The sequence below is a fragment of the Vulpes lagopus genome, chromosome 8 (genome assembly GCF_018345385.1).
Source record: "Vulpes lagopus strain Blue_001 chromosome 8, ASM1834538v1, whole genome shotgun sequence".
Classification (NCBI taxonomy): Eukaryota; Metazoa; Chordata; class Mammalia; order Carnivora; family Canidae; genus Vulpes; species Vulpes lagopus.
In genome coordinates, this window is record NC_054831.1 from 67744302 (window position 1) to 67771783 (window position 27482).

Here is a 27482-nt window from a genome sequence, read left to right on the forward strand (position 1 = left end):
TTATTTTCATCTCACTTAATGGAAGTGGGTGTCCAATACTGGTAATTTATTATTTTTTTAAGATTTTATTTATTTGTGAGATACACAGAAAGAGAGGCAGAGACATAGCAGAGGGAAAACAGTCTTCCCTGTGGGGAGCCCAATGCAGGATTCGATCCCACCTGGGATCATGACCTAAGCAGAAGGCACTCAACCATTGAGTCACCCAGGTGCCCCCAATGCTGGTAATTTGATCTCTGGGTCAAGGCAGTGTTCTAGTTCTTTTAAGGGGAAGGGAAAGAGTATCAAAACCCTTAGGAATGCACATGCCACTGTCCAGGTTAGTTATTTGACCAATTTAACTGCAAGGGGGAGCTGGAAAATGTAGTCTTAGGCTGTGTTGTTATGTGCCCAGTTCAAAATGAGATTGAAAAGGGGATAATGGATATTGGAAAGAACAATTAGCAGTCTGACAAAGGCTTTGTGTTATTGAAAGTGGTGATGATGATTGTTAAAAATTATTTATAAGATATTTTAAGTTATTATTATTTTAGGATAGTTGACATAGTGTTATTAGTTTCAAGTGTACAACATAACAATTCTACAGTTCTGTGTATTCAGTGCCCACCACAACTAAGTCATCCTCTATCACCATAAAATGTTACTATATTTTTGACTATATGCCCTACTCTGTGCTTTTTATCTCTGTGGCTTATTTATTTCATAGCTAGAGGTTTGTACCTCTCAATTTCCTTCACTTATTTTGCCCTTCCCCTCACCCACCTTCCCTCTGGCGACTACCATTTTGTTGTCTGTATTTATGAGTCTGCTTCTGTTTGTTCATTTGTGTTGACATTTGGAGTCCACATATAAGTGAAATTGTACAGTATTTGTCTTTCTCTGCCTGACTTATTTTTACTTAGCATGATAGATCCATCCATGTTGTCATGAATGGCAAGGTGCCATACATTTTTATGGCTAATATTATGTGTTTGTGTGTGTGTGTGTGTATACACACATCTTATTTATCTCAGCTATCAGTAGACACTTGGGATTGCTTCAATATATTGGCTGTGTAAAAGGGTGCCTGGCTGTTTCAGTCAGTAGAGCATATAACTCTTGATCTTGAGGTCGTAAGTTTGAACTCCAGGTTGGGTATAGAGATAACTTAAAAAATATATTGCTGGGCATCCCGGATGGCACAGCGGTTTAGCGCTGCCTTCGGCCCAGTGTGTGATCCTGGAGACCTGGGATTGAATCCCACGTTGAGCTCCGTGCATGGAGCCTGCTTCTCTCTCTGCCTGTATCCGTGTCTCTGCCTCTCTCTCTCTCTCTCTGTGTCTCTTATGAATAAATAAAAAAAAAATCTTAAAAAAATATTGCTTACTATAAATAATGCTGCAATAAATGTAGGGGCGCATATATCTTTTTGAATTGATGTTTTCATTTTCCTTGGGTAATTATCTAGTAGTAGAATTAAATACTGGATCATATAGTATTTCTATTGTTAATTTTTTGAGGAATCTCTATACTGTTTTCCATAGTGGTTGCACCAATTTACATTCCCATCAAGAGTGCACAAGATTTCTCTCTTCTCCACCTCCTTGCAACATTTGGTATTTCTTATCTTTTTGATATTAGTCATTCTCACTGGTGTGAGGTGACATCCTATTGTGGTTTTGATTTGCATTTCCCTGATGGTTAGTGATGTTGAGCATCTTTTCATGCGTCTGTTGGCCATCTGTATGTCTTCTTTGGAAGAATGTCTTCTCAGATGCTCCACCCATTTTTAATTAGATTATCTGGGTGTTTTTGGTGCTGCCTTGTATAAGTTCTGTATGTATTTTGGATATTAACGCCTTACAGATACATCATTTGCAAAATCTTCCATTCAGTCGGATTGCCTTTTCATTTTTCTGATGGTTTCCTTCACTCTCTGCATAAGCCTTTTATTTTGGTTTAGTTCCAATAGTTTATTTTTGCTTCTGTTTCCCTTTACTGAAAAGATGGATCCATAAATATGTTGCTAAGGCTGATGTCAGAGAGATTACTGCCTGTTTTCTTTTAGGAATTTTTATGGTTTTAGGTCTCATATTTAGGTTTTTAATCCATTCTGAGTTTATTTTTATGTATGGTGTGAGAAAGTGGTCCAGTTTTATTCTTTGGCATATAACTACCCAATTTTCCCAGCACCATTTATGGAAGAGACTGTCTTTTCCCCATTGTATGTATATTCTTGCTTCCTATTTCACAGATTAGTTGAATGTAAAAGCATGGCTTTATTCCTAAGCACTCATTCCATTGATCTGTTTTTCCACCAGTACCATGTTCTTTCAGTTATTATAGATTGGTAGTATATATTGGAATCTGAGATTGTAATGCTTCCAGCTTTGTTCTTCTTTTTCAATATTGCTCTGATTATTTGAGGTCTTTTGTGGTTTCATAGAAATTTTAGTACTATGTGTTCTAGTTCTGTGAAAAGCACTGTTGTTATTTTGATTGTGATTGCAATAAATCTTTAAATTGCTTTGGGGAGTCTGGACATTTTAACAGTATTCTTCCCATCCATGAGCATGGCATATTCTTTCATATGTTTGTATTGTCTTCAGTTTCTTTCGTTGATGTCTTACAATTTTCAGAGAACAGATCTTCCCCTCCTCGGTTAAATTTATTCCTAGGTGTTTTTTCTTTTTTTGTGCATTTGTAAATGGGATTGTTTTCTTAATTTCTCTTCTACTTCACTATTAGTGTACAGAAACACAGCAGATTTCTGTATATTAATTTTACATTTTGTAACTTAATTCATTTATTCTAATAGGTTTTTTATGGTTTTTAGGGTTTTCTGTATATATTATCATGACATCTGTAAATAGTAACAGTTTTATTTCCTCCTTACCAATTTGGATACCTTTTATTTCTTGTCTGATTGCTGTGCTAGGACTTCTAGTATTGTGTTGAAAAAAAGTGGTAAGAGTGAACATTCTTGTCTTATTCCTGATCTTAGCTGAAAGCTTTTCCACTATTGAGTGTGATCGTTGTTTCAGAAATGGCCTTTATTATGTTGAGGTATGTTTCCCTTAAACCCACTTTGTTGGGGATCCCTGGGTGTCTCAGTGGTTTAGTGCTTGCCTTGAGCCCAGGACATGATCCTGGAGTCCCGGATCTAGTCCTGTGTCAGGCTCTCTGCACGGAGCTGGCATGTCCCTCTGCCTGTGTCTCTGCCCCCCTCTCTCTGTGTCTCTCATGAATAAATAAATAAAATCTTAAAAAAAAAAATCAACCCACTTTGTTGAGAGTTTATATCATGAATGGATATTGTATTTTGTCAGATAGTTTTTCTGCGTCTGTTGACATTGTCATATGGTTTTCATCCTTCTTGTTAATGTAATGTATCACATTGGTATGTGAATATTGAACCATCCTTACATCCCTAGAATAAATTCCACTTGATCATGGTGAATGATCCTTTCACGTATTATTGAATTTGGTTTGGCAATGTTTTGTTGAGGATTTTTGCATCTGTCTATCAGGGATATTGCTTGCAGTTTTCTTTTTCTGTAGTGTCTTTATCTGGTTTTGGCAGCAGGCTAATGCTGGTCTATTAGAATGAATTTAGAAGTTTTTCTTCCTCTTTTATTTTTTGAAATAGTTTGAGAAGAATAGGTATTACCTCTTCTTTCAGTGTTTGGTAGAATTCACCTTTGAAGCCATCTGACCCTGGACGTTTTTGTTTGTTGGGAGTTTTTGGTTACTGATTTAATTTCACTGCTTAGTAATAAGTTTGTTCAAATTTTTTGTTTCTTCCTGATTTAGTTTAGGAATATTGTATGTTTCTAGGAATTTATCTACTTCTTTTAGGTTGTCCAGTTTGCATATAATTTTTTTGTAGTGTTCTTTTGTAATCCTTTCTATTTCTGTGGTGTTGGTTATTTCTGCTCTTTCATTTCTGATTTTATTATTTGAGTTCTTTCTTGATGAGTCTGGCTAAAGTTCTATCAATTTTATTCATCCTTTCAAAGAACCAGCTCTTGGTTTCATTGATCTTTTCTGTTGTTGTTTTTTTAGTCTCAATTTATTTCCACTCTTATCTTTTTACTTCCTTCCTTCCTTCTACTAACTTTGGGCTTTGTTCTATTTCCTTGTTCCTTTAGGTGTAAGGTCAGATTGTTTTCTCATTTCTTGAGGTAGATCTGTATCACTGTAAACTTCTGGATTATCTATCAGTTGATGTAATTGGAGTGTTAAAGTCCACTACTATTGTATATTATTATAGTCATATTGTCCTTTTATGTCTGTTAATATTTGCTTCATATATTTAATCAAATTCCTGTGTTGGATGGATATTTGCAATTGTTATATCCTCTTGTTGGATTGATCCCTTTATTATTATGTAATGCCTTTATTTGTCTCTGATTAGAGCTTTGTTTTAAAGTCTGTTTAGTTTGATATAAGTGTTTCTACCTGGGTTTTTTTTTTTTTTTATTGCTTCTGTTTGTATGGAATATCTTTTTCCATCCCTTCATTTTCAGTTTGTTTGTGTCTTTAGGTCTGAAGTGAAGCTCCAATTCAGCATATAGGTGGGTCTTGGTTCTTTCTTCATTCAGCCACCTGTATCTTTTAATTAGAGCATTTATTTAAACTTAAAATAATTATTGGGGCACCTGTGTGACTCAGTCAGTTAAGCATCTGTCTTCAGCTCAGATCATGATACCAGGGTCCTGGGATAGAGTCCTGGGTCAGGCTCCCTACTCAGCAAGGAGCCTGCTTCTTCTCCCTCTGCCCTACCCCTGCTCATGGTCGCTCTCTTTTTCTCTCTCTCAAATCAATAAAATCTTTAAAGAAAAATGAGTAATTATTGATAGACACGTATTTACTTCCATTTTGTTAATCGCTTTCTGTTTATTTTTGTAGTTCTTCTCTGTTCCTTTCTTCTTTTCTTGCTCTTTTCCCTTGTGGTTTGGTGGGGTTTTTTTTGTTTTTGTGTGTGTGTATGTATGTTATGCTTGGATTCTTTTGTCTTTATTTTTGTGTACCTGTTATCGGTCTCTTATTTGTGATTATGGTGTTCATTTGTAACATCCTATTATCTGTAACAGTCTACATTAAGTTGTGGTCACTTAGGTTGAACACATTCTGAAAGCACTAAATTTTCACTCTTTCATTTTATCTATATGATGTCATTTTTTACATCTTTTTATTTTTTGTACTCCTTAAGTTTTATAGGGATACTTGATTTCACAATCTTAGTGTTTTAACCTCCATACTGGTTTTACAAGAGATTAATCTACTATGCTCACTTTGTGTTTGCTTTGACCAATGAAGTTTTTTTCTTTCATAATTTTCTTCTAGTTACAGTCTTTTCTTTCTTCTTAATTCCTTTTAGCAGTTTTCCTAAGACTGGTTTAGTGGTGATAAACTCCTTTAACTTTTGTTTGTGCAGGAAACTATTTCTCCTTCAAGATGGCTTTGCTGGGTAGAGTATTCTTGGTTGTAGGTTTTTCCTTTCAGCACTTGAACATATCATGCTACTTTCTTCTGTCCTGAAAAATTTCTGTTGAAAAATCAACTGGTAGCCTAATTGTCAGAGCTCCCAGTGTTAGGCTCTGCTGATTTTTCAGAGCCAGGTATCCTGAGGACTCATCTTCCCAGTGTAAGTCCCCCAGGGCTGAGGCTACCAGCTGTGGGGTCTGATCCTCTCCTCCATGTTTGTGATGTCCCTTCCATTTGTGGTTATTCACACTGGGGTTTGGTTATTGACCTTGTCTCCACCCCTCTTACCCTTTTTGATTTGGCCTTCTCTTTATGACTAGATGTGTAAGATCTGTTCTGTGAGTGTTCAGATTTTCAGAATTAGTTGTAGTAGATGTCACTGTGGTTTAGTGTGTCTGTGGGATGAGGTGAGCTCAAGATCCTCCTACTCTGCCATTTCCCTTCTCATGTTTTCTAAGTTAATTCTTTTTAGTTAATAAAATTCTTCTTTTCTTTTTAAGTTGCAAGAGTTTGAAGTCCTCGAGTGGATAAGGGAGGTGTGTAGTATAAGATGGCAAGGATTGATGCAGTGACTCAGTCACTATGTACTAATGTCAAGTTTCAGGGTAGTTTTAATTTTTAAACATTATGTTCTTGGTATAGACTGCTGTTGTAACAAATTATCCCATCATTTACTGGCTTAAAACAACAGTCATTTCATTATTATTTCTCACAATATTAGGAATTCAAGTGGTTCTCACTTTCAGTGTCTTATGCAGCAGCAGTTACATGGTACCTGAGGGAGGAGTCACCTCAGAAGCTTTGTTTACCACATTCCTGTCTGAAGGCTAATGATGCCTCTCAGATGGCACCTACAGATGGGCCCTCCATGTACTGGACTTTCTCAGACCATGTTCGTTTTCTGTCCCAAGAGCCCCGAGCAAAAGCTGTATCTCCTTTTATGACCTTGTCCAGAAATCATGTAGCATCAGGTCTGCTGTTAATCAAATAAAGGAGGAGGAACATTAGAGACCCCATCTCTAGTGGGAGAAGAGTCAATGTCAAATTGAAGGGCATGTGGGATGGATGGTATTGTTACAGCCATCTTTGGAAAACATAATTTTTTTCAATTTTTAATTGTTTGTATAGTTCATCATAAATTTTTAATTTATATGCACAATAGATTGTTCGCTGGACAAAGAATAAATACTGACTTGGAAAATGAAAGAGCACAAATAGAATAATTCTGCCAATTTACTTCAGGGTGATTTTTCACCTATTCTGTAAATTGAATTAATATGATTGAAAGTTTTATGTATGTATAGCAAGGTGATTTTAATACCGGGGGAAAAAAAAACTAATGGAGAAAATATTCAGTTTGAACTCCTTCATAGAGTTGTTCAGTTTTGCTTTCATTATTAGGAATGAAGATTATTTACACCTTTAATGTTAGTTTCTTATAAGGAGTGACCTGAATCCTATCTTTTCCCCTCACAAATGCGACTTATAAAAATATCCACTTGTTTTTTAATTTATAAGGTAAGTACTAAAAATCATTCCCAAAAGCAGTTTTTTTTTTAAAAGATCTTATTTATTTATTCATGAGAGACACACAGGCAGAAACATAAGCAGAGAGAGAAGCAGGCTCCCTGTGGGGAGCCTCTACAGGACTCAATCCCAGGACCCTGGGATCATGACCTAAGCCAAAGGCAGATGCTCAACCACTGAGCCACCCAGGTGCCCCTCCCGAAAGCAGTTTTTCTTCTTCTTTTTTTTAAAAACAATTTTATTTATTTATTTATTCATGAGAGACACACAGAAAGAGAGAGGCAGAGACACAGGCAGAGGGAGAAGCAGGCTCCATTCAGGGAGCCCGATGTGGGACTTGATCCCAGGATTTTAGGATCACACCCTGGGCCGAAGGCAGGCGCTAAACTGCTGAGCCACCCAGGGATCCCCAGCAATTTTTATTCTTGATGTCAAAGAAAACATTTTATGTCCTATTAGAGATTTTTTGAAAGATTACTCTTTTTCTTACCTAATTTTAAATTATATCCACCTGTATTATTTATTAAAAGGGAAAAAATAGTGGTTTTTCTACATCTAGGATAAATAGTAAAGATTGCTTTAGAAAGAAAATTTGTAATCTTTAATAATCTGACCTCACTTTTTTTTTTAACAGCTTTGTTGTGTATCAGTATATATCTCATGTACCATACAATTTACACATTTTTTAAAGTATACAGTTTGCTAGTTTTTTTATTCAGTTACATAGCCATGATCACAATCTAATTTTTGAACAGTTTCATTACCCTGAAAAGAAACCTCATGTACATTAACGTTCAACTCCCAGTTCCCTTATACTTCCATCCCCCCAGACTTAGTCAACTATTAATCTACTTTCTGTCTCTGCAGATTGGCCTATTCTGGATGTTTCATATAAATGAAATCATATAGTATGTATAACCAGTCATAAAAACCTGGTTTCTTTCATTTGCTGTGATGTGTATGGTTTATCCAGGTTGTGGTATGTTTCTGTACTTCACTCCTTTTCATGGGTGAATAATATTCTGCACAGAAAATACCACATTTTATTTATCCAGTCATCACTTGATGGACATTTGGATTGTTTACCCTTTATTTGGCTATAGGAATAATGTTGCTGTGAACATTTGTATACAAGTTTCTCTGTGGACATAGGCTTCATTTCTGGATCATATGGTAACTTGACACTTAACTTTCTACAGAACTGCCAATCTGTTTTGCAAAGCAGCTGGATCAGTTTACATTTTCACCAGCAGTAAATGAAGGTTTCAGTTTCTTCACATCCTCACCAGCACTTGTCCCTTTGGTTATAGCCATCTTGGTAGGTGTGGAATACTGTCTCCAGGTTTTGACTTGTGTTTCTATTTTGCAGGTTTCCCTAATGGCTAAAAATGTTGAGCATGTTTTTAATGTGCTTCTTGGCCATGTTGTATCTCCTTGTAACATCCTTTGCCCATTTTTAAAGTTGGTTGTCTTTTTATTTCTTGAGCTCTGAGAATTCTCTGTATGTTCTAGATACAAGTCTTTTATTAGACATAGGATTTACAAATATTTTCTCCCATTCTATGAGTTGTCCATTTTCTTGATGGTGTTCTCTGAAACTCAAAAGTTTTTAATTTGATGTCCACTTATTTTTTCTTTTGTTTATGTTTTGGGTGTCCATAAGAATTCTATAATTTTAGCTCTTAAATCTTGATCTAGAATCGATTTTGAAATAATTTTTGTTTATGATGTAATGAAAGAATCCAACTTGAAGGCACTTGGATGGCTCAGTAGGTTAAGCATCTGCCTTTGGCTCAAATCATGATCCCAGGGTCCTGAGATTGAGCCCTACATTGGTCTCTCTGCTCAGCGGGGTGCCTGATTCTCCCTCCCTCTCTGCTGCTCCCCCTGCTTGTGTTCTCTCTCTCTGTCAAATAAATAAAATCTTTTTTTTTTTTTTTAATTTATGATAGTCAGAGAGAGAGAGAGAGAGAAGCAGAGACATAGGCAGAGGGAGAAGCAGGCTCCATGCATCGGGAGCCTGATGTGGGATTTGATCCCGGGTCTCCAGGATCGCGCCCTGGGCCAAAGGCAGGCGCCAAACCGCTGCGCCACCCAGGGATCCCTAAATAAAGTCTTTAAAAAAAAAAAAAAACCAAAACCACCTTGATTTTGATTCTTCTTCACATAGATACTCAGTTACCCCAGCACCTTTTGTTGAAAGACTATTTTACTTTGTTGAATTGTCTTGGTACCCTTGTTGACCGTAATTGTAAGGATTTATTTCTGGACTCTCATTTCTCTTCCATTGATTGATAATTTTATCTATAAGCTAGTAAGGATTGTCTTGATTACTGTAGCTTTTTAGTAAGTTTTGAAATCAGGAAGTAGGGTGTCTTCCAGCTTTGTTCATCTACAAATAAGGATAGTTCAACTTTTTTCTTTCTAATTTAGATGTTGTTTGTTTCAATTATTTGCCTAATTGTTCTTGCTAGAACCTCTAGTACAGGGTTTAAACAGAAGTGGTGATAGAAGGCATCCATATTTTATTGCTAATTAGTCTTTGAAGTGGCTTAAAAGTAGCTATAGGTTTCTCGTAGATAACCCTTTCAGGCTGATGAATTTTCCTGTTATTCCTGCCTTGCTGGGTATTTTTTATCATAAGATAGGTTGGATTTTGTCAAATGCTTTTTCTGTGTCACTTGAGGTGATCTTGTGGCATTTACCTGTATTTGATTGAGTTTCAGATTTTTCACCAGCCTTGGATTCCTGGAATAAATCCTGCTTTCACATGTTGCTAGATGGGGTTTGTTTGTATTGGTGTCCATATTCATAAGAGATATTGGTCTGTAGTTTACTTTCATATGCTGCCTTTGTCAAGTTTTGGTATTAGGGTAATTTTGCCTCAGAGAATGAGTTGGGAAATATTCGTTTTCCTTCTGTTTTTGAAAGACTTTATCAAAAATTATTATTCTTTTCTAAATGTTTGGTAGATTCATCAGTGAAATATCTTTCTGGGACTTTTCTTTGTGGAAATTTAAAAAATTATTAATGCAGTCTCTTCTGTAGTATAGATTCATTCAGATTTTCTTTCTTAAATCATTTTCAGTAGTTGTGTTTTCACTGGTAATTTATCCATGCCATCTAAATTATTTGTACTGTTGTTCATAGTATTTCTTTTCAATTATTTTTCTTTCCATCAGGACAGTGGTAATATCCCCTTTTTAATTCCTGATAGTCTTTTGAGTCTTTTTCCTTTTTATCTTGGTCAGTCTAGCTAAAGTTTAGTCCATTTTGTTGCTCCTTTCAAAGAACTAACTTTTTGTTTTGTTGATCCTTTATCTCTCTTTTTTAATTCCCTATTTCATTAATTTCTCCCCTAACCTTTATTATTTTCTTCCTTCTGCATTTTGTGGCCTCACTTAATGTTCTCAGAGAATGATCCATGTGCATTGGAAAAGAATGTATATTCTACCATTGTTCAGTGGAATGTTCTATAGATAATCTGTAGGTCTCCTTTGTGTTGAAGTGTTCTATTTCCTTTTTGATCTTGTGCCTGGCTATTATTTTTATTATTGAATGTTAGGTATCTCCAACTCATCGTTGAATGGTGTATTTCTCTCTTCTAGTTTTTGCTTTTTATATTTGGAGGTTCTTTTGTTAGGTTGGGGCAAGTGCATTTGGGCTTTGGTATTCTCAGCTTGCTGTGCCTGTGACTCATTTATGATTCAGGGCTGGGTGGAGGAAGGCAGCCCCAGAATTTTCAGCTGCTCTTAACCTGTAACTGAGTCTTAGCAACATGGAACTTGAGGGGATAGAAATGCTGGGAGGCCTGTCACTTCCAGTGAGATATTGTATTTCTTGCCTGGGAGTGTAGGGAGAGAGGCAGCCATGTGTTCTTGGCTGCACCTACATGAAATGGATCACTTTTCACTCTGAGCTTCAGGAAGAGAAGAGATGTTGGGGCAAAGGAAGGAATGGATTGTGGCTCAGATACCACAGATACTCACATTTCTTAGATTTTCTTTAATAAGTGTTTCTTCATTTGATGTATATCCTGAACATTTTCTAGAGACTTTATTTAAAAAAAAAAAAAAGATTTTATTTATTTATTCATGAGAGACACAGAGAGAGTGAGTCAGAGACACAGGCAGAGGGAGAAGCAGGCTCCATGCAGGGAGCCCGATGTGGGACTCCATCCTGGGACTCCAGGATTAGACCTTGGGCTGAAGGCGGCGCCAAACCGCTGAGCCATCGGGCTGCCCTTCTAGAGACTTTAAGTGGTGGTTTTTGTTTTTGTTACAGTTTTTACCAGTTATAGTTGTTTCACTGGGGAGAAGGTCTCCATGCTCTCATTTCAAAAGTTGGCCCAGTCTCATTATTTGTATCATAAAATTGCTCCCAACTTATACAACATTCCAAACTAATATAGTTTTAGAAAGCACTAAAGGCAGTTGTAAGATTATATATATTATGGGAAAAGGTTTGAATGGATAAAAATTCGGGTACTTTTATACTATGCATAAGCCTTAAATGTTCATTTCATGGCTTTCTAGTTTTGAACAAGAGAAATTTCTTTTGAACCAGGTGCATTTGGGGGTCATTTGGTGATCTTGGTCTGATTTGTCTAGAATATTTTTATGAATTTCTTAATTTCTGTATAATCATCCACCACCTTTTATGAAAATGGTACTTGTTAAGAACAGTGAGCTCAGTGATGAGGCATTGTCCCTACTCCTGTCACAGTCATGGCATATGGTTATGCTCTGTCCAAGGGCCCCTCGCTGAGGGATATGTTGAGGGGCTGAATTCCAACCTGTGCTCTGTTTATTCTGGTGCAGGACTATATTCTATTAATCCTGAGGTGCAGATACTTTATTCCTAGTTCACACAAAGGTATCGTGTGGGCTTGTAGATATTCTGGTTTTTAAGAAATTTTCAGTACCTGGGGAGGACTAAGACATAAACACTAAGGGACTATAAGACTATATACAGCCAGGGGTGCCTGGATGGCTTCATCAGTTAAGTGTCTGACTCTTGGTTTCTGTTCAGGTCATGATCTCAGGGTTGTGAGAGTCCCGCATTGGGCTCTATGCTCAGCATGAAGTCTGCTCAGGATTCTCTCTCCCTCTGCCTCTTCCTGCTCCCCCCCCCCGCCCAAATAAATAAATTAAAAAAAAAAAAAAAGACTATGCATCCAAAAGGATACCAAGTGTTACACGAACTCAGAGCGAAGGACTATTTCTTAGAGGGACAATGGAAAAAGTGTTTAGATGAGGGGGTGGCATTTGTTAGGCCTTGAAAGCATGGTCAGCATTTTGACAAATGGAAATGAGTGCAGGGGGCATCTCTAGTAAATAGAATTAGTAGAAGCATGGAAATAAGAAAGCTCATGACATTTTTGGGTAACAGTGGGTGATGCATGTTTGTTTTTAACATAGGTGAATATGCAGGAGTCCTAAGAAATGTGGCTGGAGAACAATCTGGAGGAGGCCAGATTGTTCATTATTAATGGTCTGTATTTGTTAGTTTCAGAAGTCTATTCCAGAGATTTAGGTAGCTGCGGGAATAGTTTTTGGTTTTGTTTTACTTGGTAAGGAAAATGAATAACTTGTTGAGACCTGTGCTTGGGGGAATTTGGATTTAAAAAAAAGCAACAAGGTTTTTCAACAGAAAGAACTCAGTATAAATTTATACTAAGGAGAGAAAATTTAGTATAAATACTTAGTGTAAGGAATCTGTTAAATAGATGTTGAACTGGAAAAGCAAAAGATCATTGGGGTATCTTAGAGCTAATCACTGCAGAAAGCAGCTACTACCCTTCTAGCTCCTTTAATCAATAAGAGAATGATAACAGGGCACCTGGATGGCTCATTTGGTTAAGTGTCTGTCTTTCGGCTCAGGTCATGATCTCAGGGTCCTGGGATCGAGCCTTGCATTGGGCTCCCTGCTCTGTGGGGAGTCTGCCTCTCCCTCTTCCCTTCCCACTGCTTGTGTTCTCGTTCTCTCAAATAAATAAAGTATTTTTAAAAAGAGAAAGACGACAGTCTCAGTAGGAAAAGGACAAAACAAAGAATGTGACTATCTAAAAAGTACAAATGGCCAATAAAATAGTAACAACAATAAAAATAATTCTTGGGTGAAGATTTTGAAAGAGTAAGTATAATCATAATGGAACTAAATTGGCATAGTCTTTCTAGAGCATTTTTCAGCATGTATCAAAAACCTTAAAAATACTTGTTTACTTTGAGAAGATACTCTGAGACAGTAGGTAAGAAAGCAAGGACGGTTATAGACTGAGATGAGTTAAATTGATAAGCATTCGTGTCTGACAGTTTGCAGTCAGAGAAAAGTAGGTTATCTTGGTATGATATTCAGAACATTGCTGAGGTTACTGTAGACTGGCTTCTTATGAAAGCAGTCGGCAGCAATGTCTCGCTTGCAGTTAGATGGCATAAATATATAAGCAGACTATTTGGTTCCATGACTTTCTCCAGTAACACTTAAATAGCTCAGAAGTCAATGGAAAGTTATTCGAGTGAATGCAGAAGGAAACCTGTGGAAGATTGGATGCAGAGAGAATCTGACTAACTCTAGAGCATAGTCTTGCTGATGGCCACAGGAGGAAGGAGAGTGAGGAACCTCAGAACCAGTAGATTTGACTAGAACCTAACAGGTGCTCTTCCTTTCTGGGGTGGTCTGCCGTAGGGATTGCCAAGAGAAAGCTCTCAGTAGGACTAGAATTATTTTTAATTTTTTTCAATTTATTTATTTATGATAGTCACAGAGAGAGAGAGAGAGAGAGAGAGGCAGAGACACAGGCAGAGGGAGAAGCAGGCTCCATGTACCGGGAGCCCGATGTGGGACTCGATCCCAGGTCTCCAGGATCGTGCCCTGGGCCAAAGGCAGGTGCCAAACCGCTGCGCCACCCAGGGATCCCAGTAGGACTAGAATTAATTCCAGGTCCTAGCTCTGATGAACCGTGGCTCCAGACATTGGGGATACAGCATCTTATTTGATTAGGCCTTGATTTGCATGGTGTCAACAGAATAACTCTCAATTGTAATAGTCACATTTTTAATCATTTGACACATGTTGGAATGAATTTTACCAGCTACTTGGAAGGAAAAATTGTCTTTCTTTGTAGTCTAGATTATGATTTTTAAATTCCTAATAATTGTTTCTATCTCAGGAGTTTTCTATTTTAGACCACTAGGCAGATAGCAAATATATTTATAATTCTCTTCATAGGAAACCCTCCATTCTTACCAGAATCCTTTGACCGAATTCTTCTTGATGCACCATGCAGCGGAATGGGACAGAGACCAAACATGGCTTGTTCTTGGACTTTGAAAGAAGTGACATCATATCAACCATTACAGAGAAAACTCTTCACTGTGGTATGTGATGTTCCTTTGATATGAAAGAAAGTTGACCTTCATAGTTTGATGTTTCAGAGAGGGAGAGCAGAGTTCATAGCAGCATTTTTCACAATATCCAGAATGTGGAAACAACCCATCAAGAGGCCAACAAGTGAATGGATAAGCAAAATGTGGTGTACACATAGAATAGAATATTATTCAGTCTGACACAGGAATGAAATTGTAGTACAACATGAACGAACTTTGGAAAGATTCTGCTAAGTGATAAAAGCCAGACCCAGAGTGACAAATAGTGTCTTTCTGTTTATATGAGGTAACTAGAACAGGAACGTTTGTAGAGACAAAGTGGAATGAGGTTAACAGGGGCTGGAGGGACGGGAGAATGGGGAATTAGTGTTTATTGGGTACAGAGTTGAGTTTGGGAAGATGAGAAGTTCTAGAGATGGATAGTAGTGACGGTTGCATGTGAAAGTACCTAATGCCACTGAACTGTACACTTACAATAGTGAAAGTGACAAATTTTATGTTTATTTTAGCACACAAAGAACAGAGAAAACCTAGTTTTAAATACAAGCAGTTTTCATTTATGTTGCTCACTCTTTGATTTAAAGGCAGTAGCAGAATTTCCAACATTCTGATATATCTTAAAGAATCACCGAGCTCAAAACATCATAGTTAAGAACTGATGTGTAAGGAATGGGATATAAAATAAATTACTCTTTTTTAATAGGGTTTCTGGATCATCTAAGCATATGAGAAGCAGGAAGTCCAGTGGAGGGAAACACATTGATAAAAAATGAGAAGGGACTATTCAGTGTAGGATTTATAAGAACCAGAAAAACTTTGCCAATTTAACTGGTCTCTAGCACATTTCAGGAGATGTCCAAATAGAACATTCGAGGCTTAGAAAAATGATTCATCAGATTTCACAGAATGTAGAGAGCATTTGACCAAAGATGATTTCATCATTTCCTCTCAGCCCTGTAATTATAAGTACATAAACTACAGCAGTAATGGATGCACACTGTAATTATTCAATCTCTAAAGTTGTCTTTGAGTACACCTCTGCTCATCTGTCTAGTATCTCCTTTTATACACAAAGGTGGTGCTGGGAGTAGATTATTTTACTTTTTCTTCTTCTGTGCTGTCTTCAGAGAACACATCCTGGAAGTGAAAACAGCAAACAGCAAAAAGGAAACTTGACTTATAGCTGAAACTTTGACTTGAGGGTAAAATTAGGAAATTGTTTTATTAAATATTGATTGATTAATTGAGAGATTGATTTAGAGAGAGGAGCAGGTAGTAGGAGTTGAGGCAGAAGGAGAAAGAAACTGAAGCAAAATCCATGCTGAGCACAGAGCCAGACATAGGGCCCAATCTCACAACCTTGAGATCACCACTGAGCTAAAACCAAGAGTCAGATGTTTAACTGTTAGCCAGGCAACCCAGGACACTGTTTTAAAAGACTGGGATTTTTGTTCTTTTTAGGTCCTAGCAGAAAGAAAATGTTAAGAGGCTACTTAAGAGTAGTTGCAGTATTTGCAATGAAGAAAAACAGCTGATTGTATACAGGAGAGAGTTAAGAATATAGTAGGTTCGCCATTTAGCATTGAGAGGTGTTGATTGAGAACGTGGACTTTATAATCAGACTCATCTTGTTTAGAGCTGTGCTTCTTCCACATAAGTGACTTTAGGTACATTGATTTCCATATATGAGAACTGGGGATTACAAATCTATCTAATAGGTTCACCTCATTGGAGGTGATGTTTTTAAACATCTGGGAGTTTGAAAAAATAAACTTGTAGTTATTTGGGAAAAATTCATTTTCTTATAATACCTATTTCCTGATTCATTTATTTATTGGACATATATTCATTGAGCACCTAACCACAATGTAATATATACTATTGTGGGTGCTATCGATATAGTAGTGAAAAAATAAGAATCCCTGCCTAATTCATGAAGTGTCTAATTGAGGAAAATAAGGAAACAGATGAGTAAGCTATTAAGTATAGTCACAGAACCGTAATCCTGTGGAGCAGACTAAAGGGAGGGTGGGAGTATTGGATATGAATAGTGCAGTGTTACCTACAATGGTCAGGTGCTAGAAGGGTGACATATACACAAAGATAAGAAGATTATGAAGAAGCAGTACAGGCAGTACAGAGAATTAGAAGAGTTTCCAAGCTTGTGCCCTGATCCTGAGGTGGCAGTGTGCCCTGTGTGTTCTGGAACAGCAGAGGCCAGTGTTGCTAAGCAGAGCAAGTGAGGTGTGTGAAGTGAGGTCAGAAGGGCAGCCAGAGGCCTGCTCTGTGTAAGGTCTGGAAAGCCACTGTAAGGACTTGGGCTTTGATTTCGTGTGATAAGTCAGGACATTTGAAGGAGTTTGAGCAGCGAAGGGACAAGTTTTAAAAAACACTGCTTCGGCAGCTGGAGAAGTAGTTGTAGGAGGGCAGACAAGGAAGCTGGCAGACTGAGGGAGAGTCTGTTGCAGTCATCTGGACCAAACAAAGACAGTGGGGCTCAGACCAGAATGATAACTGTGGAAGTAGCCAAATTCTTGGGATATTTTAAAGGTAGAGCCAATGGATTTTGCTAATGGATGGGGAGTGTGAGAGAAGAGCATGCAAGATAATACAGGTTTGGGGCCTGAAAACAGCATGTCTCTAATAGGTCTCAGAGGGAAGATAGTTGTTCAGTTTGGGACCTGTCGAATTTGATAGTAGACATATGGAAAAGATAAGTGAATATATGAGCATAGAGTTCAGAAAGGAATATGACTTAAAAATTGTACATGTGTGAGTTCTGGGCACAAAAAGTAGTATCTAAAGCAGTAAAACTGAATGATTATATTTAGGAAAGTCTTGGTTGAAGTGAACTATAATGGCTCTAAGTGAAATGCACCTAGTCTAGAACACTCTAATTAAGGAATCTTTTAGATCTGAAATCCTGCAAAATGTTTATTTGGCCTTGTGGTACACAGAGTCTGATCATGTTTCTTTAGGCAGTTCAACTACTGAAGCCGGGGGGCGTGCTGGTTTATAGCACATGCACGATCACGCTGGCAGAAAATGAAGAACAGGTTGCATGGGCCCTCAGAACATTTCCTTGCCTTCAGCTTCAGCCCCAGGTCAGAACAATTTCAGTTTTCTCTGTGTAATCTGACAAATTACAACAACTTGATGGTGGTGAGAAACACAAGGGTGTTACATGAAGAAATATCTAGCAAAACTACTGAAACAAATCCTGCAATAAACAAGAATGCTTCTCTAATGAGATCAATTTTAGTCAGCCTGTAGACAATTTCCACATCCTAACCAAAGTTTTCCCTGTCTTCATTCCTTGCCATTGTGTTCAAATGCCACAGAGCTCATCTGTGCTTGTATTACCTGCTTCTTTCACTTGTGGCTCTTGTTTACCGTTACTCAGAACTTTTTTTTTTTTTTTTCCTAGAAAGTTGTTTCTTCTCTTCCCCTCCTTGTCCTAGATTTTGTTGGTATGGAATGTGCGGCGCATTTTTTCCTCAAGTCACATCAAGGCTGGAGTATCAGCAGACTAGCCAAGGGGAGAAAATGGTTCAGGTTTATTGTTGCTTTATGGTTTCTGACATTAAAATATGTAACATTTAAAAAGCTTTCTTATCTTTTATTTCACCCGTTTTGGTTTTTATCAAAACCATATTAGGACAGTATTTTTAACCCATGCTGTTTGAGGTTAAGTTTAAATCTGTAATAATGCTCACATCTAATTAGATGCATTGAACATCTAACTTCAGTACCCACCTATACAGAATTCTAGTGGGTAATTGGAATATATGAATAAAAAGCAACCCACGGATGGTTTCTAGTCTCAGAAATTAAGGTAACTGCGTCATATAGAGGAAAGGAAGTCTTCAGAATTCACTTGAATTTTATCATGTGTGTGTGGAGATATGCATATACACTCAATACATGCATATATCCTCAATATATACCTAGAAAAGATGGAAATTTCCCCCCAATGGGTTAATAAGCAATAGGTTTTTAATAATACCAAAACAGTAAAATAACATTTGTGCAGTAGTGACTTCGCTTAGGATTATGGATCTTGTGCAGTTGTTCACACATCAATTCCTTATGATTCTTGTATTCCAAATGAGTTAACACAGCCTTGTTCTAGTACATTCAAAAACAGCAGTAGAAAACTTTTATCATCCAGTTGGTGTGGGTCAGAGAAAGGCACTTCAAGTTACCTAAGGACTCCTGTCAGCTTTGGGTAGTGTAAGAAAGCTGAATCTTCATATATTACTGTTACTGATGATGTCCCACTTACTGAGTGGCCTCTAGATGCCAGGCAGGATACCACCTTTAGTTTTATAGATAAGGAAACAGGTAAAGTTCCTCATTTAAGATCCACAGTTAAAATGTGGCAAAACTGTGGCACCTCATGAATTCATGAGGTGACCTTCCGGTGCTGCCAGGAAACCTCATGAACATTGCAGGGACAGCATTTGTGTTTCTGGAATTGGTGGTACTTACTCCTCAGGTTTGTCTTTTCACTTAAATTGTACACGGGCACACTTACCAGTTACAGGATGTTCGTGGTTTCTTGTTTTCTCCAAATAGGACCCACAGATTGGAGGAGAAGGAATGATGGGTGCTGGCCTTTCATTTGAACAGCTGAAACAGCTGCAGCGGTTTGATCCATCTGTTGTGCCATCATGGGACACCGACATTGATTCTCTCAGAGATGCCAGAATAGAAGACATGATTGGGCTGGCAAATAAGGATTGTATAGGGTTTTTTATTGCAAAATTCATAAAACGCAAAAGCACATAGGAGGATCCTTAGAAATCAAAATGCCAAACATTCTCTGTATAGTTTTCTTTTTTTTTTACCCCCCCAAAAAAAATGGGTCAGGCTGGGTGATTGATGGCATAGTTGCTAAGGAAACAGAAAAGGCTGCCAGTGGTTGCACCAGGGATCAATAATCAAGAGACTCTACTTCATGGAGGATATAGTAGTTGGGGGTGGTATGAGATTATACTTTGTGTTTTTTAAATAATTTTTTTAAGGATTTAGCATAGTATAAAGAAAAGGAGATGCCTACAGATATTTGGAGCATATTTTCATTTGGGGTTGTGTGTTTTAATGTGTAAAGAATACAAGTCCTTCTTGATGGTAAAATTTGTGATTGTGACAAAAGGAATAAAATGAGCAATATTTAATTTGGTAAAAAATGTTTTGTTCTTGAGTTCCTTCAAGAGTTCCCTAAGAATTCAGGGCATGGCAACTGACATTTTTCATGTGCCTATAACTGAGCTGGGCATTTTATCAGTTTTTCTGTTGACTATTTGATAAGTCCGTTTTTAAAAAATATATTTATTTGAGAGGCAGAGGGCACGAGTAGGAGGGGGAGAGGGAAAGGGAGGGGGAGAGACAATCTCCAGCAGACTCCGTGCTGAGTGCAGAGCCCAATGTAGGGCTCAATCTCATGACCCTGAGATCACGACCGAAGCCGAAACCAAGAGTTGGACGCTTAACCAACTGAGCCACCCAGGTGCCCCTAAATCAACTTTCAAAGGAAGACTACATCTCTCCTAATGGTAGTGTGCCTTTACCATGTTTACCTTTTTTTCATGCTTTTAAACTAAAACCTAAACTATTTTCTTTATAACATTAAAATTATGAGGATATTCCACAATTTGGGTACTTTTATCATCCATTGGAACACCTGTTCTACAAGTTAATGTGATATGACTGTGGAGACAGAACAAAACCAGCTTCTGGTAGCTCGGAACTGGCTTGGCACTTAGAGCTACACCTTGGTGTTCTACTCTTGAACATAAATTCACAGAACACCAACATCAGACAAAGCAACTATGAGTATGGTAGATCAAGGCAAAAAAGGCAACTTCTTAATCAGATCTGGAATCAGACAAAAACACGAACATCCCCTTAACTGCAAAAGTGACTAAATACCCTATTGTTTGTGGCCAATAGGTGACTGCTTTTATTAAAAATTAATTATAACTCAGGCTTGCTTCATCCTACTGCTTTTTAGATAATCTATATTTAAATATTCAATACTCAACCCAGTTTAAAGCCTGTCTCATATAGTGTTAAATATTTAAACATTATAACTGCCATTCGAATCACCCCAGAGTTTCTCAGCCTCAGGCACTTAAGGTGGACAGTTGGGAACAATTGCCTAATAGTTTTTTTTCCCCCCTCCTAGGTTTCTGTTAGGAATTTCTCCTAAGTATTGTGTCCATCAGATTGCAAGGTCTCTTGCATCAGGTAAGATCTTTAGCAGGCCTCTTCTTTGAAGAAGCCTTTCTTGAACATCCTTCTCTGAGGTTGACTTAGGCATTTCTGTCTTTCCATATACCCCTAGCACCCACTTCTGCCACTGTCACGGCCCTTAACACACTCTTAGTTCAATAGGCATGTCCCTTACTCCTCCCCCTCCTCCCAGGCTCAGGAAAGTCTTGGGGGCAGGAACCCTGTCACTGCTTTAGAGCAGATCATCAGTACATGCCTATTGAATGAGGAACAAGATATTTTAAGCTCTATCATCAGATTCAGCTGTGTGACTGACTTCTTTATATCCCTCATTCTGCCTTTTATCCAGCAGATGTCATTGGACTAAAGAGAAGCACTGTTTACCTGTGTCATCCGTTTCTAGGGCTCAGCACATTTCTCCAGACTTTATGTTTTAAAAAATCCATGTCTTCTCATGCTGTCTGCCAAGCCTTACGTGCTCAGCTGGGATGAAAATCGTAGACAGGGAGACCAGCAGTAGATGTGTAAACTGTTGATTAATGCTGACAAATATCAAATACAAGCAATGCAGTCAAAACAAAAGAAAAATATTTGCATACTAAAAACAGTAGGACAAAGAACATTGTTAAAAATGTTGGCTTTGACATAGACCTTTTCAGTGTTTTCTTTCCTTCAAAAAATAGGGCAAATTGGAAAATAAACACATTCAATTTTAAGGGACCCAAATTTAAGAAAAAGTAAAATGAAGAGGGAAAAAATCTGGGAAAAGTGGAGGAAAATATATTCTCTCAACATATTTGGGGTTAACATACATATTTCTGTGAAACAAAAAAAAAAACTTTTAACACTGAGTAAAAACTACATTTTACTTTAAATAGTAAAGTGAAATACAAATATAATATAGCCAGAATTGAATAATTGGAATCATCTAATTCATCATCTACCTAGCTATCTTCCCTAACTGTGTGACTCTTGACATATTCCTAGGATGAAAGTATCCACGACTAGGCAGCACTGTATCACTGCTCTGAGTGAAGGGGCGATAAGGGTGAGGATTTAAATTTGTCATCAAGATAGATCTTCATTTTAAAAATGAAGAATAAAAAAAATCTGAATCAAGAATTGCCACACAGGTAGACTTAAAGAGGACTCTGCTGTGCTCCTATTTTAAAAGATCTCTACCTCCGGTAAGCTGTCATTTTACCAGTTTAATTTTACTCACGAAAGTAACATCAGTGATTAGCTTTGCCCTTAGGAAAGATCCTCCACAGTGGGAGGTGGTGTTGGAAATCTGACATAGGCTCAACTATGAGAAACATTCCTAAAATTGCAATTAATACTACTACTAATAAACAGTGCAGAAAGCCAGCTCTTTATTTGTTTTATATGAATGAATTTAAACCAGATTTGTTGAACAGTTCAGTGTCGCTGACAGTGAATGTTTAACAGGAATGCACAGCAGACCATGTTAAAAATGTGGCATTGTCCCAAAGTACAATATGACTAAGACATCCTACATTTAGCAGCACCTTTTTGTAACAGTAACTTAAATGAGCAGGAGAGAAAGAGCACAGGAAAAACTGAAATGGGGTTGACAATAAAACACAGAACTATCAAAAACATTTCCATTTCCAGCATTTTCTAGGTTGACTACAAAGATCATGATTCTACAACTGAGTAGGTTAAGGTTAAGCCTTTGCTGAGTGAAAAGACTAATTTTACATTCCACAAGTCAGTAAAATCTCCCATTGCCCTTGGGATTATTTCTGCATTTACAAATTGAGTACACACATTTACACATATGCCTGCTATACAGTTTTCACATATAGATGCTCATGTCAAATCCTGCAATATAGTTCTTTGAGGAATACTCTGATTTGGACTAGTATGTTTCACAGTAAAGTGAAAAATTAAGAATCCAGGTATGAAGTTTTAAAACTGGAATCTGTTAGCATGACTCTTTGAAAGGGATAAGTGGTAGCAGCAAGTAAGATAAATACCAGTTATACTTCAAGAGTTCTAAATATCCCAAAGTCATTAAACGGGATGAAAGTTTCAGAAATATTTTATACAAGTAACTACCTGGAATATGGTTTCCCAATGATATGAATAGTTTACATAAAAAATGTATATATTATGACTACCATTTTTATATTCAATAAATAAATTTGTCAACAGTTCAGAGCTAATTAACAAAAAGATTAATTCTGAGGAAAATGTTTCTTACATTTAAAGGGTTTTTTATCAGGTAATATAACTCATTTTTAAAACTGAGTTTTGTTGAAGGGGAAGGGAAATAAGGAGTTCAACGTGAAACAACTTCACTTAGAAAGGTCCCAGAATATTTGGCAAGAACCTGGAATAATCAAAGAAGCAAAACAAAAATAGATTAACTTATTTAACAAAATAATCATTCCATAATGTACAGTCGGAAGTTAGGCAATTATAGATAGGCATTTTTCAGGGCCAAGCTCTAGGTGCTAGGTACCTGCACACCTAATACTGTCTTACCTGTCCAGGCATAACTGGACAAAAGTGTACACAGAAACGACACAGAAGGTTTCAGCCTTAGCGTGACAACCACACTGTGAGCTGCTTACAGCGCTATATCATTGAGGCATGGAGAATAGGATCTTCTGGGTTCCCCTTCAGAGTCGATGTCTAATGGAGGAAGATATTCTTAACGTTTTGTTCACTTCAAGTCACCTCATTTTGCCCTGATTACTTCTGAAGAGCAGAAACTTTGGTTATAAGAAGCACTTCTAGGTTTTGACGGACAGCGAAACTGTTGGGAGTTGGTGGCAGGGAAGGAATGAAGGGGAAATTTCAGGGAGAGAAACAACAGGAACGATAGGCAAGGGTAGAAAAGGAGGTGGGGGGAGTTAGAAAAATTTATTTTCCCACGAAATAATTCTACAAGCTGTGTAAACATTTCTTACTAAAACAAATACTCAAACACACAAAGATTGTACATTTCCAGTGAAACACTCACAGTTAAAAGTTGCTTGTATTTTTACCCTCTAGGAGCAAAAACAAGGAGCCAGCAGATAAATGCTTTCCTAGTCACCTTTGGCAGCAAGCTTCCTCACAATACCTGACTGCTCAATGTATTCTCAAAGCAACACGTAGCACAATTAAATACAAAACCATGTGGGTAGAATTCTAGGTATTAGTCTCAAGTCTTCAGCACTCAGCTCCAACCCAGTCACTCGTGCACACTCTTACACACAGACACACTTGCACACAGAGGTCCGGCTCATATACTCCAGTGCAGTGACATAAGACACTAGCTACTAATAAGAATGTGTCACAATCAGTGTGAACTGCATGGATTAGAACAACCTTTGGAGTTTGGTTATATTTACCATAATTTATGGTCAAAATTATAAACTTACAAGGATGGTAAAACATTCAGAAATCAAACCTTTTCAAGTCAGGCAATCACATATTTACAGTATGTACAGACTTTCTACTAGAATGGGGAAAGGTGTCTAGACAATATTACAAATTTCCTGAAGGTGGGCATTTCTAGTCCCTGTAATTCATAAAGCAAATCTGCTGACTTGGCATTAAGACTCTAAAATAGTGTGATCCAACTGATATATATATATATGTATATATATATATATATTATATATATAATTATCATAAGAAGGTGTTTGCAGAAATAACATTTACAAACTATACAGTACACAGTACTAGTACATAGAAAATAGATTCTAACTTTATGATCCCCTTTGTGTAAGGCAAGACTGAATCTGTCCCCAAATTTAGTCAGCCAGAGGTACAAGCAAGAAACAGTGGTCCATGGATAAATGAATATGCAAATTAGGTGCCTACATATTAAAAATCTGGAGAATAAAGAAATTCCACTTTTTATCTGGGCCAATTGTGGCTTGCTGGATACATCAACTACAGTTTTGAAAACATCAACTATGTTTCTTAAAATACTAATGCCACCTGGATGGCAACAGATTTTGTTCAAGTGGCAGCTATCCCAAACAGTTTTTGAAAAGTCCAGTATACAACCGGAGGACTGCAGCCATACCAGGCAAATTTATATAGCACTTACAAAAGAAAAAAAAGTATATTAATACTCTATCATGCTATTGCTATTCAAGCAACAGCAATACAAAGTGTACAAGACAGATCACATATGACTGCAACGTAGACCCCAAAGATGGAGTCTGAGGGTGGTGGTATACAAGACTTAAAAAAAAAAAAAGAAAAGAAACACAAAAGGGCAAAAGTCACTGGCGGATATAAACATCCCTGTTCCATTCCCCAGCCTCGTTCCGTTTTTTGGAGATGCCTTCCCCATCCTTGTCACAATAGCGATCCTTGGATTTATGCCGGTTGCGTTGTTTGTTGCACTCGTTGTGGTCCTGCTCTCGATCCAGGTCCCTGGACCGGTGCCGAGACTCCCTGTGTCTGTGCTCACTGCTCCCATGGGGCTCATCTCTGTGGTTATGGTCACGGTGGGGGGCATAGTGGTCCACGTGTTCGTGGGAGTAATCTTCCTTCGGCTCCACGTAGGCAGAGTCTCGACTCTCCTGGGTCTCTGAGTCAAACGTCTCCTGCCTGGAGAGGCCTCGACTCGTCCCACTGCGATGGCCGTGGTGCTGGGCAGATGAGGAACGGTGCTGGGTTTTCTTGACGGGTTCCGGACAGGCTTCTTCTTCAGCTTGGGACACAGACCGGGCAGGAGCAGAGCGCTCAGTCCTCTGATCTTGAGGACCCTGGTGGGGAAGGGAGCAAGCACAGGCATCAACCAAGGTCAGATGTTGCAAAAACAGGTCCGTCCATTCATGTTGATGCCCTTGTGAGTTTCTAAAATGAATCTAACCTAGCTCAGTTACTTCTTTTGTTAACATCTGGTGGCATTTACAAGGTTTGTACTATACTATATCAGACTTTGATTTGTAAGTGCCTACAATAGTGTACAGAGTAACTTTTTGTTCCCCCTTGATGACTAAATGAGGGGGGGCATCATTTTATATCTTCTCCTGGGGCTCAGATACAGGTCCCTAAGATTTCTCAACACACAAGTGTACATTTCACTACCTCTACTTTTATACAAGTGGGAAGATTAAAATTGCTTAAGATGTTGGCTTTGGCTTAAGGATTAAGGAGAAGAAATAACATGCCACATGCTTACATACCACTCAGCATGAGGAAAGTACTGTCCTACGACAATCTTCTGTATCACATGAATAATGCAGCAGCCCTATGAGACAGGTTGCCATTTGTCTTCCTGAGGCAAGGGGCAGGTAAGGAGCTTCTCCAACCTGACCCACTCACTAAAAGGTAGAGTGGATTTGGACCAAGGCAGTCTGATTCCATGGTTGTGCTGCTGGCAGTGTAGAAAAAGCTAGCCTTGTCTTACAGAACATGTAGCTAGGGATTTTTAAACTTTATATATGTTTGAGTATATTGTTGACATAGTTCTTATGGGTACACAACTCACACTAAAGATAGTAAATGACTCAGTGTTTGTCTCAGTGTGGATAGAGCTGCTCTACTGGAACACACGCTGTGCTGGGTAACTGGGCTTGGATCCCAGCCACGTGACCTAAGGCAGCCTAGTTTCTAGAGCATTTTCTTACGAAAAGAGTCTCTCTTACCTGTGAATTAGAGGCTTGAGTGGGGCTACTGGGCAGAGTTGAAGTGGCTAAAGTACGGCTAAGGAGAGGGTTGGGGAGATGGCTGCTGGGAGGGTGGGTAGCCTTCCAGTAGGCCTCCAGATAGTCGGCAAGGTGCTCACAAGCATCCTCGAGCTGGTTCTCGTCCAGGATCACATCAAACAGCTCCTGCACAGGCAAACATTTCAGATGATACACTTCTAGCAGTCCAGCATTGAGTGAGTTGCACACACACTCATGGGAAGTGGCTCATGAGCTGCACCACTTTATATTTGCTTGTGTGTACCTGCTTTCTCCTTTACAAACTGGCTGAAATGTCCTGTTGAGTCAGATTGTGTCTGTACAGCTACCTCCTCAGATTATCATTCACAACCCTAGATGCTTAACCAATAGCAATGACCAGAAAGTGAAAGGTGTAAGGATAGTTGGTTAGGACATGATAGAAAAGAGAGGTTAAAAAAAAAAAAAAAAAAAAAAAAAAAAATATATATATATATATATATATATATATATATATATATATATATATATAATCTGAACAGTACAGGAAGAGGTCTGGTTTTGACCTCGAGATTATGAAAAATTTCATTTGGAAATTTTGTCCTACTCTTACTTTAGGCAAGAGTAGGACATGAAATTTGGCAGAAGAAAGCTGAAACCACTGATGATTTGACAGGGCCCAAACTTCAAAATATTCCAGGCAATAAAAAATATAATCATAATTCTAGCTTCTGATATACCTGCATGTCAAAACAAAACAAAAACTTAGAGGTGATCTCTCGTCCCGAAGCATGATATTTAGAGCAGGGATTAGGAAAAGGAAGGTGTTTAGGTGCCAGAAGCCATGTAACTAATTGATTTGAAGCTATGTAAAAACACATTTCTAAACAATTTCTCTGTCATTAAGAGCTGGCAACTTGCTCCCTATTATTAGAAGTGAATAATAAGTCCCAAAGAGATCCATTTTTTAAACCAAATTTTTAAAATCACATTCCAGGGATCCCTGGGTGGCACAGCGGTTTGGCGCCTGCCTTTGGCCCAGGGCATGATCCTGGAGACCCGGGATCGAATCCCACATCGGGCTCCCGGTGCATGGAGCCTGCTTCTCCCTCTGCCTGTGTCTCTGCCTCTCTCTCTCTCTCTCTCTCTCTCTGTGACTATCATAAATAAATAAATAAATTTAAAAAAAATAAACATAATTTAAATAAAAAAAAAAATA

The 27482-nt window shown here is 38.0% G+C and overlaps 2 protein-coding genes and 1 long non-coding RNA gene across 15 annotated transcripts in view; 1 reads left to right on the top strand and 2 right to left on the bottom strand.

The window, feature by feature from the left end:
• The window catches only part of NSUN6 (NOP2/Sun RNA methyltransferase 6), a 57948-nt gene extending 38372 nt beyond the window's left edge, over positions 1-19576 (top strand). For 4 of the 6 annotated variants that reach the window (XM_041767563.1, XM_041767565.1, XM_041767567.1 and 1 more), the window contains exons 9-11: positions 14227-14375; positions 17363-17488; positions 18963-19576. In XM_041767563.1, coding sequence (XP_041623497.1) covers positions 14227-14375; positions 17363-17488; positions 18963-19175 — 488 coding nt within the window. In that variant the 3' untranslated portion in view covers positions 19176-19576. The remainder of the gene's footprint in view (positions 1-14226; positions 14376-17362; positions 17489-18962) is intronic. The other 2 variants (XM_041767566.1, XM_041767569.1) reach the window with 2 other exon arrangements.
• LOC121497846 lies at positions 17760-19043 on the bottom strand. Its single transcript, XR_005989543.1, has 2 exons — positions 18922-19043; positions 17760-17913 (listed from the first exon to the last, which is right to left on the bottom strand). It is a non-coding gene; the product is annotated as an uncharacterized LOC121497846 (long non-coding RNA).
• A 2396-nt stretch (positions 19577-21972) lies between the features above and the next one.
• The window catches only part of CACNB2 (calcium voltage-gated channel auxiliary subunit beta 2), a 382570-nt gene continuing 377060 nt past the window's right edge, over positions 21973-27482 (bottom strand). For all 8 annotated transcript variants that reach the window (XM_041767556.1, XM_041767558.1, XM_041767555.1 and 5 more), the window contains 2 exons: positions 26246-26431; positions 21973-25360 (listed from right to left, as the gene is read on the bottom strand). In XM_041767556.1, coding sequence (XP_041623490.1) covers positions 24872-25360; positions 26246-26431 — 675 coding nt within the window. In that variant the 3' untranslated portion in view covers positions 21973-24871. The remainder of the gene's footprint in view (positions 25361-26245; positions 26432-27482) is intronic.